Source organism: Nymphaea colorata, chromosome 4 (assembly GCF_008831285.2).
Source record: "Nymphaea colorata isolate Beijing-Zhang1983 chromosome 4, ASM883128v2, whole genome shotgun sequence".
NCBI lineage: Eukaryota > Viridiplantae > Streptophyta > Magnoliopsida > Nymphaeales > Nymphaeaceae > Nymphaea > Nymphaea colorata.
Window position 1 is genome coordinate 19,823,246 of NC_045141.1, and position 16,876 is coordinate 19,840,121.

Consider the following 16,876-nt stretch of genomic DNA (forward strand, 5'->3'; position numbering starts at 1 on the left):
TAGTAACTTACATGTTTAAGTCGGTTGAGTGACTGGAACGATTAACCAGGCAAAAAAAAGTATGATGATTTCGATTCGAGAAATCATGGCGGCATCCGTGGCTTTCTGGCTGGCTTAAAGCAGTCGAAGGTCATTTCTGGTATGATGTCCTGCAGTCAAACAGATAATGACATGGTTGATAACTGCATGTCAAAAACCTTGCAAATAGAAATCTCATATTTATCGTTTGATCTTACATATCGAGTTTTTAACTCGAAAAGTTCAAACCATTCATTCTGCAATCCTTATAAAGTATCTGCACATTTTTACGGAACATAATGCAGTATAGATTAGGGGACATCGCCATAGAAAAATAATGGAAGAAAGGAAAGCCTGTAATGTGAGTTCTACGTTGTGGATATACACCGAGAAGTTGCCATCTATCTGGAGGCATTTGAAAAGCCTACTTCAGTGTTGCAATCTTTGACTAGTGGAAATTCAGTTTCCTACAGAAAGCATGGTGAAAGGCACACGCATAAATTTTTAGTGCATGAAAAGTATAAAATGTAGGAAAGATAACTGATCTCTTATCAGCAGTTCTACACCTCTTGATTATCCAGTAGCTTCCGAGAAAACAGGAGGGAGGACGGGAAGAGGAGGCGGGGGCGGGGGCGGGAAGGAGCTTCTAATTCAATTTCTTTCATTTCTCCGAAGGAGTTGCGACAAACGTCCTTCCATTTTTCCTCTACATCTTTCGCAAAACCCTTCTTCACTCTTCGTATCATCGTATGGGAATAAATTGTGTGAATTATTCCAGTTGGGGGGCCAAAGTTTTCAGTATAATTCTAAAACCATCGATGCTCAGCTTTTGCCCTCTGTCCTTTGCTATCATGGCTCCTTACACTTTTGTTTCGGTAAAAATCGCACAGGCTTTTCAAGTTAAATGTGAGACAGAAGAAACAAATAATAAAATTTCAGATGTTCCTAAAGTGACGGACTTTCAACTGGGATTTTTCCTTGACGATTATCAGTAAACTGAGAAGCTTGTTTGTTAGCTATAACAAGGAAGCTCGTTTCTGGAAGTGTGACAGAAGATGAGGTGTTAAATGAATCTTCCCCTAAACGTACCGGTAAGTGAAGGAAAACAAGCAAAGCCACCAAAGCGCAGCGAAAGGCCTTTTCCGTCGTTTCTGTTTCCGTCCCCCATTTCCTCCCTCCCCCGCCTAATCAAGGGCACCGCCTCTCTCTCTCTCTCTCTCTCTCTCGCTCTCTCTCTCTCTGTGGGAGCTTCAGATTACATCTATTCCCTTTTTCTGGTATTGTCCGTGCTCGATCTCTTTGCCCCTTTCTTTTCATAAGTCCATTCGCAGTTTCTACGGTTTCCCCTCCTCGAATTTAGTTGATTTTCTGTAAATCTAGCTGCTGGGCAGCATTTATTTTGAGGAAAAGGAGGGGTTATGGTAAAATTTGCGTTCCTGATTCTTTTTAGTGATGAAAAGTTTCAATCTCAACGAGCTTTTGGAGCTTCCGAATGTTGGTGGTGCTTTTCTTGATTTCTTTTTCATCTTTTTCCTGTTGGTGGCGGGCTTGCCCCCAAAATCTCTCTCTCTCTCCAGCCTTTCATTCTTGATATGATTTTGCTGTTTCTGGTTTCCTATTCCAATCAATCCCTGCTGTCTCTCTTTTACAGATTATGTTTTCTTCAGTGTGATTACTGGAGGCGAGGTTTGTATATATGTTGTCTTATGGCCCGTAAAAAGCGGCTCCTGCAAATGACATCTTCCAGCGCCATAGCTCCCGTCACAGAGCCCCGCGACCAGGGCAGAGTTACTAGGTCACGATCCCGCGCCAATGCTGCAGATGTGCATACCGAGCCATGCTCTTTGCCCGACATCTTCAAACCTAGGAAGAAGGGTCGTGGGGGGGCAGTCGTTGCTGCTTCGCCATCCCCAAGTGCGAAAGGAACTGAGGAAGGTAAGAAATAGAAGGTCATTTAAGAAATTAAAATGTTGCTGCACCCAAGTTCGTTCCGGGGTCACTGGTACGCAGAACTCATGCTGTAACTGCTATTTCCCTGTCAGATGGTGAGCAGTCTTGTGGTCCAACTGAGGAAGAAGCTGGTGGTGATGACGATAATGGTGCTATTGTGGTGGCGGATGATCCTAGCGATCGCGATGTTGTTGTGATGGCGGATGATCATGGCGACTATAATGTTACGAGCAACACCACCTGTGATGGCAATAACAGTAACCCTTGTGGGGGCAAGGATAATGTCGGAACTTCCTTGACCGGTCCCGGCGCCTCACAAGAATCTTTAGAAACGATTCAAACGGTAACGCCTTGGTTTCTTCTCTGTCTAGCATCGGAGCGAATAGGCACTTAGTGGCATTTTGATGCTCTGGACCATGTCAATGAATAAAAATGCAACGCAAAATATGATTATTTTCTTTATCTGCATTTACGTCTGCCGTGAACTGTTCAGTTTGGGTTCTAATGATAGGCGAATCACCTCTATTATTAGACCTGGGCCCCTGGAGTCCAGCTAGATGGAGTACTGCTGACCGCCTACAAAAGAAACCCACCTCCTATGGTTTTTCTGCCGCAGTGCTTCATTGTTGAGTGAGATAAACAAGTGTTTTCTGGTCATTGCTTCCAATTGCTGGCTACTGCAAGGATCATGCCAACGAGGGACTGTCTACCCTCTTCAATCCACCCTTTGCTTTCTATTTTTACCGCCATCAACGTGTCTTTATCATTTTGCTTGAATGATTTGAACAAAGATCGAAAGAAATGGTCAGTGTTTTTTATTACTACACGCTTTGATTGGCAAATAGTGCTTATTCTTAGGTTCTTGTTCTTTGATCACACAAATATAAGGTGAATGACGTTAATATCTTAAAATGCTTGGAATGAAGGTGTTGGTTCATCATTTGTTGGTTCATTCTCGATAGCAGACTATAGTTTTCTGATTCGGCTCTGCTTTATCTTCATTGGAAGTCCTTGTTCATGGTTGTTTCGGTTGTTTGCTATTTGTGGTATTGCTTATAAGTTATAACCTAAAAGCTGAAGCTATGTGTTAAAATAGGCAGTCTAACAAAGCTCAGCTAGACAGTACGACTGAAAAATAAATTGTGTTTCGTGTACTTCTCCTCTGTTTTTATTTCTTTTCTTTTTTTCTTAATCATCTACTTCTTGCCTATTGGATCTTCCTCCTGCACTCTTTGTAGGCATCATTCTCAAGATTATTAGTTAGAAGACATGTTTTTTCCTCATCTTTTATTACATCTTGTAATTGAATTAAGGGCCTGTCACTGTAACTTATAAATTCAATTACCATTAGCCAAAGCTCTTCTCACATGCCAACTTCTCATGTGTTCTTTCTCTGTAACCATAGGTAGTTAATCATGAAGGATGTGTATGACAAAAAGTGTGCCTCCTTGGTCATCTTAGATTTGTGCTACTTTATTGAGTTGTAGATACGGGAGGATAATTCTTGCTTTACTAAAAAGGAGGAGGGGATGATGTAAGAATAATTTTCATTTCTTTACTCTTTCTTGCTTGCTATTTCATCCAATGATACTACATGAAGACTTGAACATGTAAATGATTTTACATGGTCAGATTTCCTTTATTTATTAAAAAATTTTTAGACTTTGAACCCAACAGTTGAGTTTCACAATATTGACACTCAATTGGCTAAGCGGTTATTTTAAGAAGCTGAAAATGTCTGCTTAGAGCAACAAACAATTAGAATGATGAATAAACTTTTTTTGACAAAATGTTCTTACTATTTTTAGCTGTCATTGAGGGTGAGTATAATATTCATATTTTCTAGCTTCCCATGGTAAAATCAAGATCAAGAGAAGGTTTCCGAATCGTGTTTTTTTTTTATTGTAACAAGAGTGGATGTTCTTCTTAATTGTCTTTCCTATTTCATTTTTTGTCTGAAAATATGAAAGTCTTCGTCTTTCTTTTAATAATATATCAATTTACTATTATTAGCGAACTTTATGGGTTATGTTTGTGCACTTACCAAAAGCAGTCATCATTGGATATTTTGCCCTGAGAATTGTATTCACGCCTAATCGCCCATAGAAATGTGATTTGAGTAAGTTGATTGACTAGGAGCCATTTCATATTTTTGAAACAAGAGAATGGCTTTTGAGCCCTTCCATTAACCTACTTCTGCCATGTACTCTGATGAATCATTAACAGTTAAGTTGTGTCTGTCTTCTCCATTCATACACAGTGGGCAGTCTGAGCTCCAACGTTTAAGGCATGGTTTCCAAATTAGACAGAACAGGTGTTTCAGGAGTGGTTTTTTTCAGATATCAACTGTTGTTTGGTGTTAAATATACAAAAGGAAAGCACGTGAATTTAAAAAAGAGAAGATTTTTGGTGATTGATTTTCATTTCTGCCAATGTTGTAAAAAGCGTATCGTAAGGCGTATCGGTCGGGCTTTAAGATACGCCGTATCGTAACGTATCGTAACGTATCGTAACCGTATCGTAAATTTTTAAAAAATAATAATAATAAATCAGAAAAAATTTAAAAAAAAATCAAAAAATTCATAAAAAATCAGAAAAAATTAAAAATAATAAATTCTTCATAGAAAACATGGTTTAGTCTTTTAGATAATGATAGACTTATTATTTTGCTAAATGCTATAAACTTACACGTTCACGGTTCATCATTCATACTTCATAGACATCAAAATTCATAACAATATCATTCTTTTTCATCTTTATCTTCATGGTTTAAAAAAAAACCATTTCCTCTCAATGGGAATCAGCCACCCATGCACAAATCCATGGTTTAATAGATGATTTCACGGTGACAATCGATGATTTCACAATGGAAATCGATGATTTCACAATGGAAATCAATGATTTCCCTCTAAAACGGTACAATCTATAGATTAGAAATGAGGAAGGGGTGGGTTTTTATAAAAAAAACTCGAAAAAATGGGGTTCAAGTCTCCTTTTTAGAAATCAGCCCGTATCGTACGATACGGGCTGTATCGCACCGTATCGCACGTATCGTACGATACATGTACGATACACCCCCATTTGCGATACAGGGGGTGTATCGTATCGTATTTTGCAAACGATACGATACGTATCGTACGATACGGCCCCGTATCGTACGATACATACAACACTGATTTCTGCAGTTCATCCTTGATTTAATTGGACGATGCATAGATGGTTCCTTGAAGAATGACCATAGAGATTGTATCCATAACCTTCTAAAATCAATAAGGAGCTGTAAAAGATGAAAAAAATGCAAAACATAAAATTGGCCACCTCCATACATATTGGATGCATCATATCCTGCCATCTAGAAATTCTGAAGTATGGATAGCTGTCCAGCACATCACGGTTGTCTGTGCAACTTTTTTACTGCAAATCTAACAATATGAATGTAATTTACATGCTCAAAAATCTTTGAAGAAAAAGATTATGCATTCTTGATACATAGTTTGGATAAACTGTAACGGCTTAAAAACCAAGGGTGTGAATTTTTAACATATAAAACCTGGTTTATACTTTATAATGAAAAGGATGGCTTCCTTAATTACCATGTTCTTGGACATATATTCAAATATCCATTTATATCGTTAAATTTATCTTAACATACTCATTTATTATACACATATAGACAGACATAATCAGGAATGTTTCTCTGATTCTACAGCACTGGTTTTCTTGTCCCTTGGCTTGATAACACTTTTTTCATAGTCTTTGCATCTTTTAGTGCTCTTATCTCCACTTGAAAGTGTCGGTCTAGATTCATGATTGAGTAGCCCTTTGGCAGACTTTGCAGGAGGTGGCTAATGTCATGTCTGCTATCACTACCTTATTGGAAGAAGTTCAACCTACATCCCACTCATCTCCGATGGAGGCACTCTCTTCACCCAGCAGCTTGCAGGAATATTCTAAAGGTTTAGTTAGAACTTCCAATTTTATCGGATATCTCTGAAGAGACCAGGTTTAGTTATAACTGTATTATCATGCCTCTGATGTGTATTTCCCTTGTTTATGTTCTGAGTTTCATTTTTTCTTTTAAAAGATTCTGCTGATCATTCACGAAGAAAACGAGGCCCTACTCGAGCTTTGGATGTACTTTTGCTGCCAAAGGGTGAAAAAATTAAAGTTATGAACAATGAGCTTGGGCAGGCAATTGGGAACAATGCAAACAAACTCTCAAGTTTCATGGGCACAATAGCCCGTAATGGATGTATTGCACCTCTTACTTACAAAGATTGGAGAATGATGCCACAAATATACAAGGATAAAATGTGGAACTGTATTCTGGTATGTGAATTCTTATTTTTTGTTTTAAACTTTCTTTTTTTCTTGTGAACGTATGCAAATATGCATCATCAGGAGTCTAAAACATGCAGGAAAAATTTGACATCGACAAATGTATGAGGCGTTGGGTCATGATGTCTTTGTCAACAAAGTGGAAAAAATGGAAGTCTAGTCTTAAGAAGGAGCACTATGATGCCCACGAAACTGATGAGGAGCGCCTAGAAGACTGTGATGAACGGGTTTTGCCAGACCAATGGACAGAACTTGTGCGCTTTTGGAGCTCTGAGGAGGGAACAGTATGTACTATGTAGTGAGATTCTGGGAATACTGGTCTGAACTATTAGATTTTTGTTTAATATCTCACATGCTCAAGTTTATGCTTTGTGTTTGATTCATGTAGAAATTGTGTGAAAGAAACAAAGCTAATCGGGAAAAATTAACTTGCATTCATACAATGGGTACAAAGAGCTTTGCACGTTTACGTGAAGAGGAGGTAAACTATCTCATTTTAATTTACCGTGCATGTTATGTTATTTCTTGAAGTTAAATTGTCTAAACAAAACTATTTCCACCCTTTGTTTAATGAGGGCAGAAAGCTCGGACATCAGATGGGTTAGAGCCTAGTAGAGTCGAGTTCTTCATAAAGACCCATCAGAAGAAGAGTGGTCAACCGGTGGATGATAAAGCAAGTAAAATAATTGTAAGTTCTTACACTACGTGAGATTGTTGATTCCCGTTTGCTAGTCATGAATTGAGTTTGGTGCAGTTATTAGCTAAAACTTGTGTTCCTGTGCAGGCAGAGTTCAACAGACTGTTGTCTGAACTTCCAGAGGAATCACAAGACAAGACAACTAAAGATAATATTTTTGCTCAAGTCATGGGAAGAGATCAACATGGGCGTGTGCGAACATATGGGCTGGGTCCTGTCCCATCTGATTTTTATGGTCCAAACTCAAGCCATGCTGAATCGACTGCAAGATCTGAAAGGAGAGCAGCAGTCACAGAACAAAAGATAAGTGATCTGAAAAAACGGATTGAAGAAATGCAGCAAGAGAACCAGAATTTGCAGGAAGAGAACCAGCAGTTACGCCAAGAGAAAGAAAAAACAAAACAAGCGGAAGAAAGAAGTACTTTAGAAAAGCAGTTGGAAGAGATGTGGCAAGAAAGCGTACAGTTGCTGCTTGGCAATGATAAATTGAAAGAGGCAGAACAAAAGATAAGTAATCTACAAAGGCAGATGGAAGAAACATTGCAAGAAAACCAACAGTTGCGGCAGGAGAATGAAAAGATGACAAAACAGATAAAGAAGATGATGGATATCTTGACGAATGTCCTGTAAGAGTAAGACGGTCCTTGTATTGAAAAGTGGAATTGCTACATATGTGCAAATGTGGAGTCAAATTACCAAGCGTAGTTGTCTAGACGGGAACTGTTTCAGTTACTGAAGGCATTGCCAGCCAAACATTGCTATATATATATATACAATTGAACGGTGCCCGCTAAAATAGTATTAATTTTCTGTTCATCACATTTATGATTTCTTACGAGAAAAAGTGAGTTAGGGACATTGGGGGTACTATTTTGGTGGGCATGACTCTCCCCATATGTTTATATGTATGCAGTATATATCTGTCTAGCCAAAAACATAGAACAGCATGAACTCATGGTTCTCATGTTTAGTCCCCAATAGCCTCCACAGCCACCTCTTTCTCATCTCCAAAGTCGTCAACTCTGATGTTCAGGTTGGCCTCCAAAGCCTGCTTGGGGACACCTGCTTCTGGTATTTGATCTCAAGGCTTGCATTGGATTGTCTTGCATGGGCGCAGGAAAGTATTCACGCAGACGCCATCAAAATTTGCTTAGACGGATATGCGATGCACCTCCTAACTTAGTTGGCATGTACTGCGGGCTTCGCTGACTGGATGATGCTCGCGAATTGTTTGACGGGATGCCTAAAAGAAATGTCTTGTACGGTGTTCTGGTGAAAGGGTATGTATAAGTCTTCCAGGGGAAGAGAGGCTATGCAGCTCTTTGATCAGATTCCGGTAGATGGTGTGAAAGTAGAGCCTGTTCTTGTAATTGGCTTGCTCCAGGCTTGTGTCTTGCTCTGTGCTAATAGTGAAGTAAGAATGAGGTTCATGTACTCCAACCTGCTTTTGAATACTTGCCCGTTGATACGTGTGCCAAATGGTGGTTGGTCGCATTTCATGTTTTTGATCAAATTCAACACAGGGATGTTGTTGCTACTTGCTATGATGATGATGCAAATGTAGCTAACTCTGTAACCCGACCCGTGTAGGCCCATGGTCATGTTGTAGTACGGTAGTACCCCTTATGGATGATCTATACTTTGTTACATACCGCTTTGGTTGGATGACGATCCCTTGGTTCTTGTTCGTTTTCATCTTTACCTAAAGTTGGATTAGCAGATGCAACAGATGACCGATCATTTGGTTGTATGCTTCTGGTTTCCGAAAGGCATCGTATTACTGCTGAGTTATGGAAATGGCGTCTACGCTTGTGCTTGTCTGATCCTTGTATGTTAGTATATTTGTTAGATCAATCTTCCTCTTCTAGTCATGCTTCTTCCATTTCCTTCACTAGTCTGTGTAAACAAGACCTGCTACTTGCATGAAACAAAACTATTTTCCCGTCGTTTCCAGTAGAGATGCTACTTGCATTTGTTCCGACATTCATCGGCAGTGATCCCATAACCAGAACCAACCAGCCATTTTTGGTTCAGCAAATTGGTGAGACGTTGATTCAAATATCGGATTCCTGCATGTGGTTGCCGTTGATCTTCCCGGTGATAGCATGAATTAAATATGGCATCCAATTGTTGGAACTTTCCTATTCATCTGTCCGTGTTCTATCTGGATGGATCTGATGGTCTGCATGACTTCGCCATGCAACTCTGCAGTGGGAGTGGAGTCCTTCCAAGGCTGATTAGCTTGGAGTGTGATTTAAGTTCTGCTCGTGGATTTAGACATCCGATGTGTTGTACAACGAGTGGCACACGCATAAATTATTGGTGCATGAAAATTATAAAATGTAGAAATGATAGCTAATCTCTATCAACAGTTCTATAACTCTGATTTATCAAATAGATTCCGCAAGAACAAGAGGGAGGACGGGAAGAGGGAGGCGGGGGCGGGAAGGAGCTTCTAATTTCAATTTCATTTCATTTCTCCGAGGAGTTTCATCTTCTTCTACATCTTTGGACAAATCCTTCCTGCCTCTTCGTGTGAGAATAAATTTAAGATATATTCCATTTGGGAAGCCAAAGTTTTGAGTATAATTTCAAAACCATCGTCACTCATCTAGTCAGCTGTCGGTATCTGTGCTTTCGTATCGTGACTCCTTTTACCAGACTAAAGAGTTAGTTGCACAATAAACTAAAGAGTAAGGGAAGAAAAACTCTTGGGGTTGTTTGGTAAACGGAATATTTCATGAATGTTTCATGCGTTTGTTCTAAAAATTATGTAAATTTATGGACATACAATTTTAGTATTTTATGAATATGCTCCAATCCTCTATTTATTTAAAGTAGATTCATTAAAGTGACACTTATAAAGTATTTCAAACGTCAAACGGCCCTTTAAAATACATAGGTTCAGGCCCAAACAAATGTCAGTAAAGGTTGATTTCTTACAAAGAAGCTCGTTTTCGGAATTACGACAAAAGATGAGGACTTAAATGAATCTTTCTTTAAAACGTACGGGTAACTGAAGGAAATGAAGCCGAAGTCACCAAAGCGCAGCGAAAACCCTTTTCCGTCGTTTCTGCCCCCGTTTCCTCCCTCCCCCGCCTAACCAAAGCCAGCGCCTCTCCGGGAGCTGCAGATTACATATATATTTCTTTTATCTGGTATCGTATGTGATCGATCTCTTTCCCCCTTCCTTTTTCACAAGCCCCCTCGTGGTTTCTACGCTTTCCTCTCCTTCTTCTGTAAATCTAGCTGCTGGGCAGCATTTATTTAGAGGAAAAGAAGTGGTTATGGTAAAATTTACGTTCCTGATTCTTTTTGGTGATGAAAAGTTTCAATGTTAATGTGCGTTTGGAGCTTCTGAATGTTGGTGGTGTTTTTCTTGATTTCTTTTTTATCTTTTTCGTGTTGGTGACGGGTTTGCTCCCAAATCTCTCTCTCGCTCCGCCTTTCATTCTCCACATGATTTGCTGTTTCTCCTTTCCTATTCCAAATCAATCCTGCTATATTTCTTTTACAGATTATGTTTTCTTCCGTGTGATTACTGAAGGCGACGTTTGTGTATAGGCAGTCTTATGATGGCCCGCAAAAAGCGCCTGATGCATATAACATCTTCCAGCGCCATAGTTCCCATCGCAGAGCCCGGCGACAAGGGCAGAGTTACTAGGTCCCGATCCCGAGCCAATGCTGCAGATGTGCATACTGAAACATGCTCCTTGCCCGACAGCTTCAAACCAAGGAAGAGAGGTCGTGGGGAGGCGGCCGCTGCTGCTTCGCCATCCCCAAATGCGAAAGGAACTGAGGAAGGTGAGAGATAGAAGTTCATTTAGATGTTGCTGCTACCAAGTTTGTTCCTGAGACATCGGTACGCATAACTCACGCTGTAACTTCTCTTTCAGGTTTAGATGGTGAGCAGTCTTTTGGTCGTGGGGAGGCGGCGGCGGCTGCTGTTGCTGCTTCATCATCCCCAAATGCGGAAGGAACTGAGGACGGTAAGAGATGGGAGATCATTTAAGATGTTGCTGCAACCAAGTTCGTTCCTGAGACATTGGTACGCAGAACTCACGCTGCAACTTCTATTTCAGATATAGATGGTGGGCAGTCTCATGGTCGAGGGGAGGCGGCTGCTGCTGCTTCTCCATCCCCAAATGCAGAAGGAACTGAGGAAGGTATGAGATAGGTGATTTAAGATGTTGCTGCAACCAAGTTCGTTCCCGGGACATTGGTGTGCATAACTCACGCTGTAACTGCTATTTCAGGGTTAGATGGTGAGCAATCTTATGGTCCCATTAAGGAGGAAGCTCGTGGTGATGACGATCATGGTGCTATTGTCGTGGTGGATGATCCTAGCGATCACGATGTTATTGTGATGGCGGATGATCATGACGACCCTAATGATACGAGCAACACCACCTCTGGTGGCAATACCAGTAACCGTTGTGGCGGTGAGGATAATACCGGAACTTCCTTGACGGGTTCCGCTGCCTCACAAGAATCTTTAGAAACGATTCAAACGGTAACGCCTCGGTTTCTTTTCTGTCTAGCATTGGAACGAATAGGCATTTGGCATTTTCCTTTTACGAACCATGTCAATGAGCAAAAATGTAATGCAGAATAGGCTTATTTTCCTTGTCTGCACATACCACTGTCATCCTGTTGACTTTGGCTGGTAAACATAGGCGAATCATCTCTAGTGTAAGACCTGGAATGCAGCTAGATGGATACTGCCGACCGCCTCCAAAAGAAATCCACCTCCTATGGTTTTTCTGCCGCACTGCTTCTCTATTGTTGAGTTGAGATACTAAGTGTTTTCTGGTCATTGCTTCCATTTGCTGGCTACCATAATGATCATGCCAATGCCATCCAGTGCACCCTCCCTCGCTTTTTATAAATGCACAGAACATGAATAGCAAGGAAAGCGAAGGACTGTCTACCTTTCTCAATCCACCCTTCTTTTTTCACCCTCAACAAGTTTTTATCATTTTGTCTTAAATGATTTGAAGAAGGATTGAAAGAAATTGTAATGTTTTTTTTATTGCTACACACTGTAATTGGCAAATGGTGCTTATTCTTAGTTTGTTCTTCTTTGATCACACAAATCTATGGTGAATGGTGTTAATATCTTAAATGCCAGAATGAAAAAACAAATGATGATGTTGGTTCATTCTCGATAACAGACTACAGTTTTCTCATTCAAATGTGCTTTACCTTCATTGGAAGTCCTTCGATTGTTTGCTATTTGTGGTGTGCTTATCGATTATAATCTAAAAGCTGAAGCTCTATGTTAAAATAGGCAGTCTAACAAAGCTTAACTAGACAATACTATAGAAAAATAAATTGTATTTGTTGTACTTCTTTCTTCTTTATATCTTTTCATTTTTCTTAATCACCTGTTATTGCGTTCCTACTGCAATGTTTCTAGGCATCATTCTCTAGATTATTAATTAGAAGACCTTCTTTTTGTTCATCTTTTTGGCATCGTGTAATTGAATTGAGGGCCTGTCGTTGTCACTCATAAGTTCAATGGACATCGACTAAAGCTGTTTTCACATGCCAACTTGTCATGTGTTTGCTTTTTCTGTAACCGGAGTAGTTGATCATGAAGGACGTGTATGGCAAAAAGTGTGCCTCCTTGGCTCATCTTAGGTTTGTTCTATCTTATTGAGCTTTAGATATGGGGGGATTTCTTTCTTTACTAAAAAGGCGGAGGGCATGATGTAAAAATAATTTTCATTTCTTTAATCTGTCTTGCTTGCAATTTCACCCATTGATACTACATGATGACTGGTGCATCTAAACAGCTTTGCATGGTCTAATTTCATTTCTTTCTTCATTAAAATTGTTTAAAATTTGAATCCAACACATCTTTCCTGGTCTTTTTTCCTCCTTTGCTTTTCGCAAATTGACATTAAGAAAAGTAGGCAAAGCGGTTATTTAAGAAGCTGAAAGTGTCTTCATGGAGCAACAAACCATTAGAATGAGGAATAGACTTTATCCAACAAAATGTTCCCTTTTTTGTTGGGCATATTTTTAGGCTTTTAGCAGTCATTGAAGGTGAGTATTATATGCATATTTGTGGGTATTAGTAGTTAACATTCTAGCTTCTCAGGGTAATTTCTAGTTTTCATCAAGATGAAGAAAAGGTTTTGAATCATGTTCTCTTATAACAAGAGGATGTTTCTTCTTAATTGTCTTTTCTATTTCACTTTTTGTCTGAAAATAGGAAAGTCCTTATGTTTTTTTAATAAGATATGCACTTATTCATTACTATTAATGAACTCTATAGGTTATGTTTTGACACTTGTCAAAAGTAGTCATCATTGTGTTTGCCCTGAGAATTGTATTCAGGCCCATAGAAATGGAGACTTGAATAAGTTGACTAGGAGTTGTTTCATACTTTTGGAAACAAGTAAAATAAGAGAATGACTTTTGAACCCTTCCATTAGCATACTTCTACCATGTACTCTGATGAATCACTAAACCGTTCAGTTGTTTTTCCCACTTGAATATATTACAGATATGGGATATGCTACATTAAAGGTAAATTTTTTTCTGCCGAACCGACTATCACTATTTTTTTGAGTATTTTTACTTTTTCGATGCTAATTTTTCTTCTAGGCCTTTCAATATACATGACACCGCTAAATAGGTACAGGCTAAAACTAATTTGATCTTTGCATTATGAAATGTGGATGAATTGGTTGAGTTGAGGTTCCGCTAGAATGGAACTCAAAATAGCCAATTGGATCAACTAACAAAATAACTAATAGTGTCTGTCTTCTCCATTTATATACATTTGGGCAGTATGTGCTCCAATGTCAGATATCAACTGTCGTTTTGTATTAAGCATAAAATAGGAGATCTTGAGAATGTGAAAAAGAAAAGCTTGTTGGCCATTGATTTTCAGTTCTGTAATTCGTCCTTGATTTAATTGGACGATGCATAGATGGCTCTGGGATGAAGGACCATAAAGATTGCATCTATAACCTTCTAAATCCTGAAAAGGGGCTTTAAAAGATGCAAAAAAATGGAAAACATAAAATTGGCCATCTCCATACATATTGGATGTATTGTATCTTGCCATCTAGATATATGATGTCTGGATAGCTGCCCCGCACAAAAGGGTTGTATGTGCAATTTTTTTACTCCAAATCTAACCATAAGACTGTGATTTACATGCCTGAAGACCATTGAAGAAAAAGACTATGCTTTCTTGATGTATAGATTGGATAAACCATACCTTAAAAATCCAGAGTCTGGACTTTAATATATATAAAATCTGGTTAAAACAAGACTTTTTTAATTCCCTTGTTGTTGGACATATGTCTATTTATATTGTCACATTTGTCTTAAACACTCCTTCACGTTCACATAGAAGACATCCTCAGTATGTTTCTCTATTTTCTTTTTGCAGCACTGGTTTTCATTTTTACGTTGGCCTGATAACAATTATTTTTTTCTTACTCTTTTCATTTTTTTACTCTCTCTCTCTTCCCCCACTTAAAAATTCCTGTCTAGATTTATGATTCACTAGTCCTTTGGCAGACTTTGCAGGAGGTGGCGAATGTCATGTCTGCTATCACTAACTTATTGGAGGAAGTTCAACCTATATCCCATGCATCTCCGACGGAGGCACCCTCTTCACCCAGCAGCTTGCAGGAATATTCTAAAGGTTTGGTTAGAATTTAAAACTCACATCTATGATGTGTATTTCCCTTGTTTTTAACATTTTTCTTTTAAAAGATTCCGCAAATTGTTCACGAAGAAAGCGAGGCCCTACTCGAGCCTTGGATGTACTTTTGCTGCCAAAGGGTCAAAAAATTAAAGTGATGAACAATGAGCTTGGGCAAGCAATTGGGGACAATGCAAACAAACTCTCAAGTTTCATGGGCACAATAGCCCGTAATGGATGCATTGCACCTCTTACTTACAAAGATTGGAGAATGATGCCACAGATATACAAGGACAAAATGTGGAATTGTCTTCTGGTATGTGAATTTATATTTTTGTTTTGAACTCTGTTTTTTCTTGTGAACATATGCAAGTATGCATTGTCAGGAGCCTAAATATGCAGGAAAAATTTGACATCGACAAATGCATGAGGCGTTGGGTCATGATGTCTTTGTCAACAAAATGGAAAAATTGGAAGTCTAGTCTTAAGAAGGAGCACTATGACACCCATGAAACTGATGAGGAGCGACTAGCAGACTGTGACGAACGGGTTTTGCCAGATCAATGGACAGCACTGGTGCGCTTTTGGAGCTCGGAGGAGGGAGCAGTATGTTCTGAGAATACTGATGCTGACCTATCAGATTGTGTAATTTCTCACATGCTTAGGTTTATACTTTGTGTTTGTTTCATGTAGAAATTGTGCGAAAGAAACAAAGCTAATCGGGCAAAACAAACTTGCATCCATACAACAGGCACAAAGAGCTTTGCACGTATACGTGAAGAGGAGGTAAATTATTGTTGTCATTTTAATTTAGCCTGCATGTTTATGTTATTTCTTGAAGTTAAATTGTCTAAACCAAGCGACGCTATCGTTTGTTTGATGAGGGCAGAAAGCTCGGACATCAGATGGGGCAGAGCCTAGCAGAGTTGAGTTTTTCATAAAAACCCATCAGAAAAAGGGTGGCCAACTCGTGGATGATAAAGCAAGCAAAATAATTGTAAGCTCTTACACGAGATTGTTGGTTCCCATTTGCTAGTCATGATTTTAAATGCTGCAATTATTAGCTGAAACTTGCGTTCATGTGCAGGCAGAGTTCAACAGACTGTTGTCTGAACTTCCAGTGGAATCACAAGACAGAACAACTAAAGATAATATTTTTGCCCAAGTCATGGGAAGAGATCAATATGGGCGTGTGAGAACGTATGGGCTGGGTCCTGTTCCATCTGACTTTTATGGTCCAAACCCAAGCCGTGCTGAATCGGCTGCAAGATCTGCAATGAGAGCAGCAATGGCAGAACAAATGATTAATGATCTACAAAAACAGATAGAACAAATGCAGCAAGAGAACCAGAATTTGCAGCAAAAGAACCAGAACTTGCAGCAAGAGAACCAGCAGTTGCGCCAAGAGAAAGAAAAAGCAAAACAAGTGGAAGAAAAAAGTACTTTAGAAAAGCAGTTGGAAGAAATGTGGCAGGAAAACCTACAGCTGCTGCTGGGAAATGATAAATTGAAAGAGGCAGAAAAAAAGATAAGTAATCTACGAAGGCAGATGGACGAAACATCACAAGAAAACCAACGGTTGCAGCAGGAGAATGAAAAAATGAAAAAACAGATAAACAAAATGATGGATATCTTGACGAATGTCCAGTAAGACAGTCCTCGTGTTGTAAAGTGAAATTGCTATTTGTGTGCAAAATTTGGATGCAAAATTACCAAGCATAGTTGTGTAGACGGGCACTGTTTCAGTTAACTGACGGCATTGCCAGCCAAACATTGTGGTATGCTTGTATATTTCTTCTTTCATCACACTTATGATTTCTTACGAGAAAAAACGAGTGAGGGGCCCTGTGGGTACTGTTTTGGTGGGCTGTATTCTCTCTCTCCATTATGTTATTTGTGTGTGACCGTGTTAGCCAAAAACCTGAAACATCCTTCAAATGTTTGAATGAACTCGTAGTCCACATGTTACCATATTTTGAATATACGTAGATAATGCAAGATCACATGCAGTATTTAAAATGAGAAAATGAGAAGCTTGCATAGAAAATAGAAAAAAAAAAACTACTACTCGGGTTAGCAGAAAAGTGAAAATTTTATTGAAAACCTTAACAATTGATATATATTGTTGATATGCATAGTTTTGTAACGGGTCGTATTAGCTATAAAAAATTGAATTAAATAATAAACGTTTTATGTAAATATTA

The 16,876-nt window shown here is 39.1% G+C and overlaps 2 protein-coding genes across 2 annotated transcripts; both read left to right on the forward strand.

Moving 5' to 3' along the window:
* The first annotated feature begins 1,162 nt into the window (after positions 1-1,162).
* Positions 1,163-7,824, forward strand: LOC116252671 (uncharacterized). Its single transcript, XM_031627097.2, has 9 exons — positions 1,163-1,295; positions 1,670-1,953; positions 2,061-2,311; positions 5,798-5,924; positions 6,053-6,297; positions 6,387-6,590; positions 6,695-6,787; positions 6,887-6,994; positions 7,091-7,824. Exons 2-9 carry the CDS (start codon positions 1,725-1,727, stop codon positions 7,631-7,633), a joined length of 1,800 nt encoding a protein of 599 aa, XP_031482957.1. The 5' UTR covers positions 1,163-1,295; positions 1,670-1,724; the 3' UTR covers positions 7,634-7,824.
* A 2,216-nt stretch (positions 7,825-10,040) lies between these two features.
* Positions 10,041-16,480, forward strand: LOC116252778 (uncharacterized). The gene is made up of 11 exons (XM_031627304.2): positions 10,041-10,166; positions 10,568-10,807; positions 10,900-10,992; positions 11,086-11,169; positions 11,260-11,516; positions 14,546-14,672; positions 14,744-14,988; positions 15,075-15,278; positions 15,366-15,458; positions 15,562-15,669; positions 15,760-16,480. Exons 2-11 carry the CDS (start codon positions 10,576-10,578, stop codon positions 16,321-16,323), a joined length of 2,007 nt encoding a protein of 668 aa, XP_031483164.1. The 5' UTR covers positions 10,041-10,166; positions 10,568-10,575; the 3' UTR covers positions 16,324-16,480.
* The last annotated feature ends 396 nt before the right edge of the window (positions 16,481-16,876 follow it).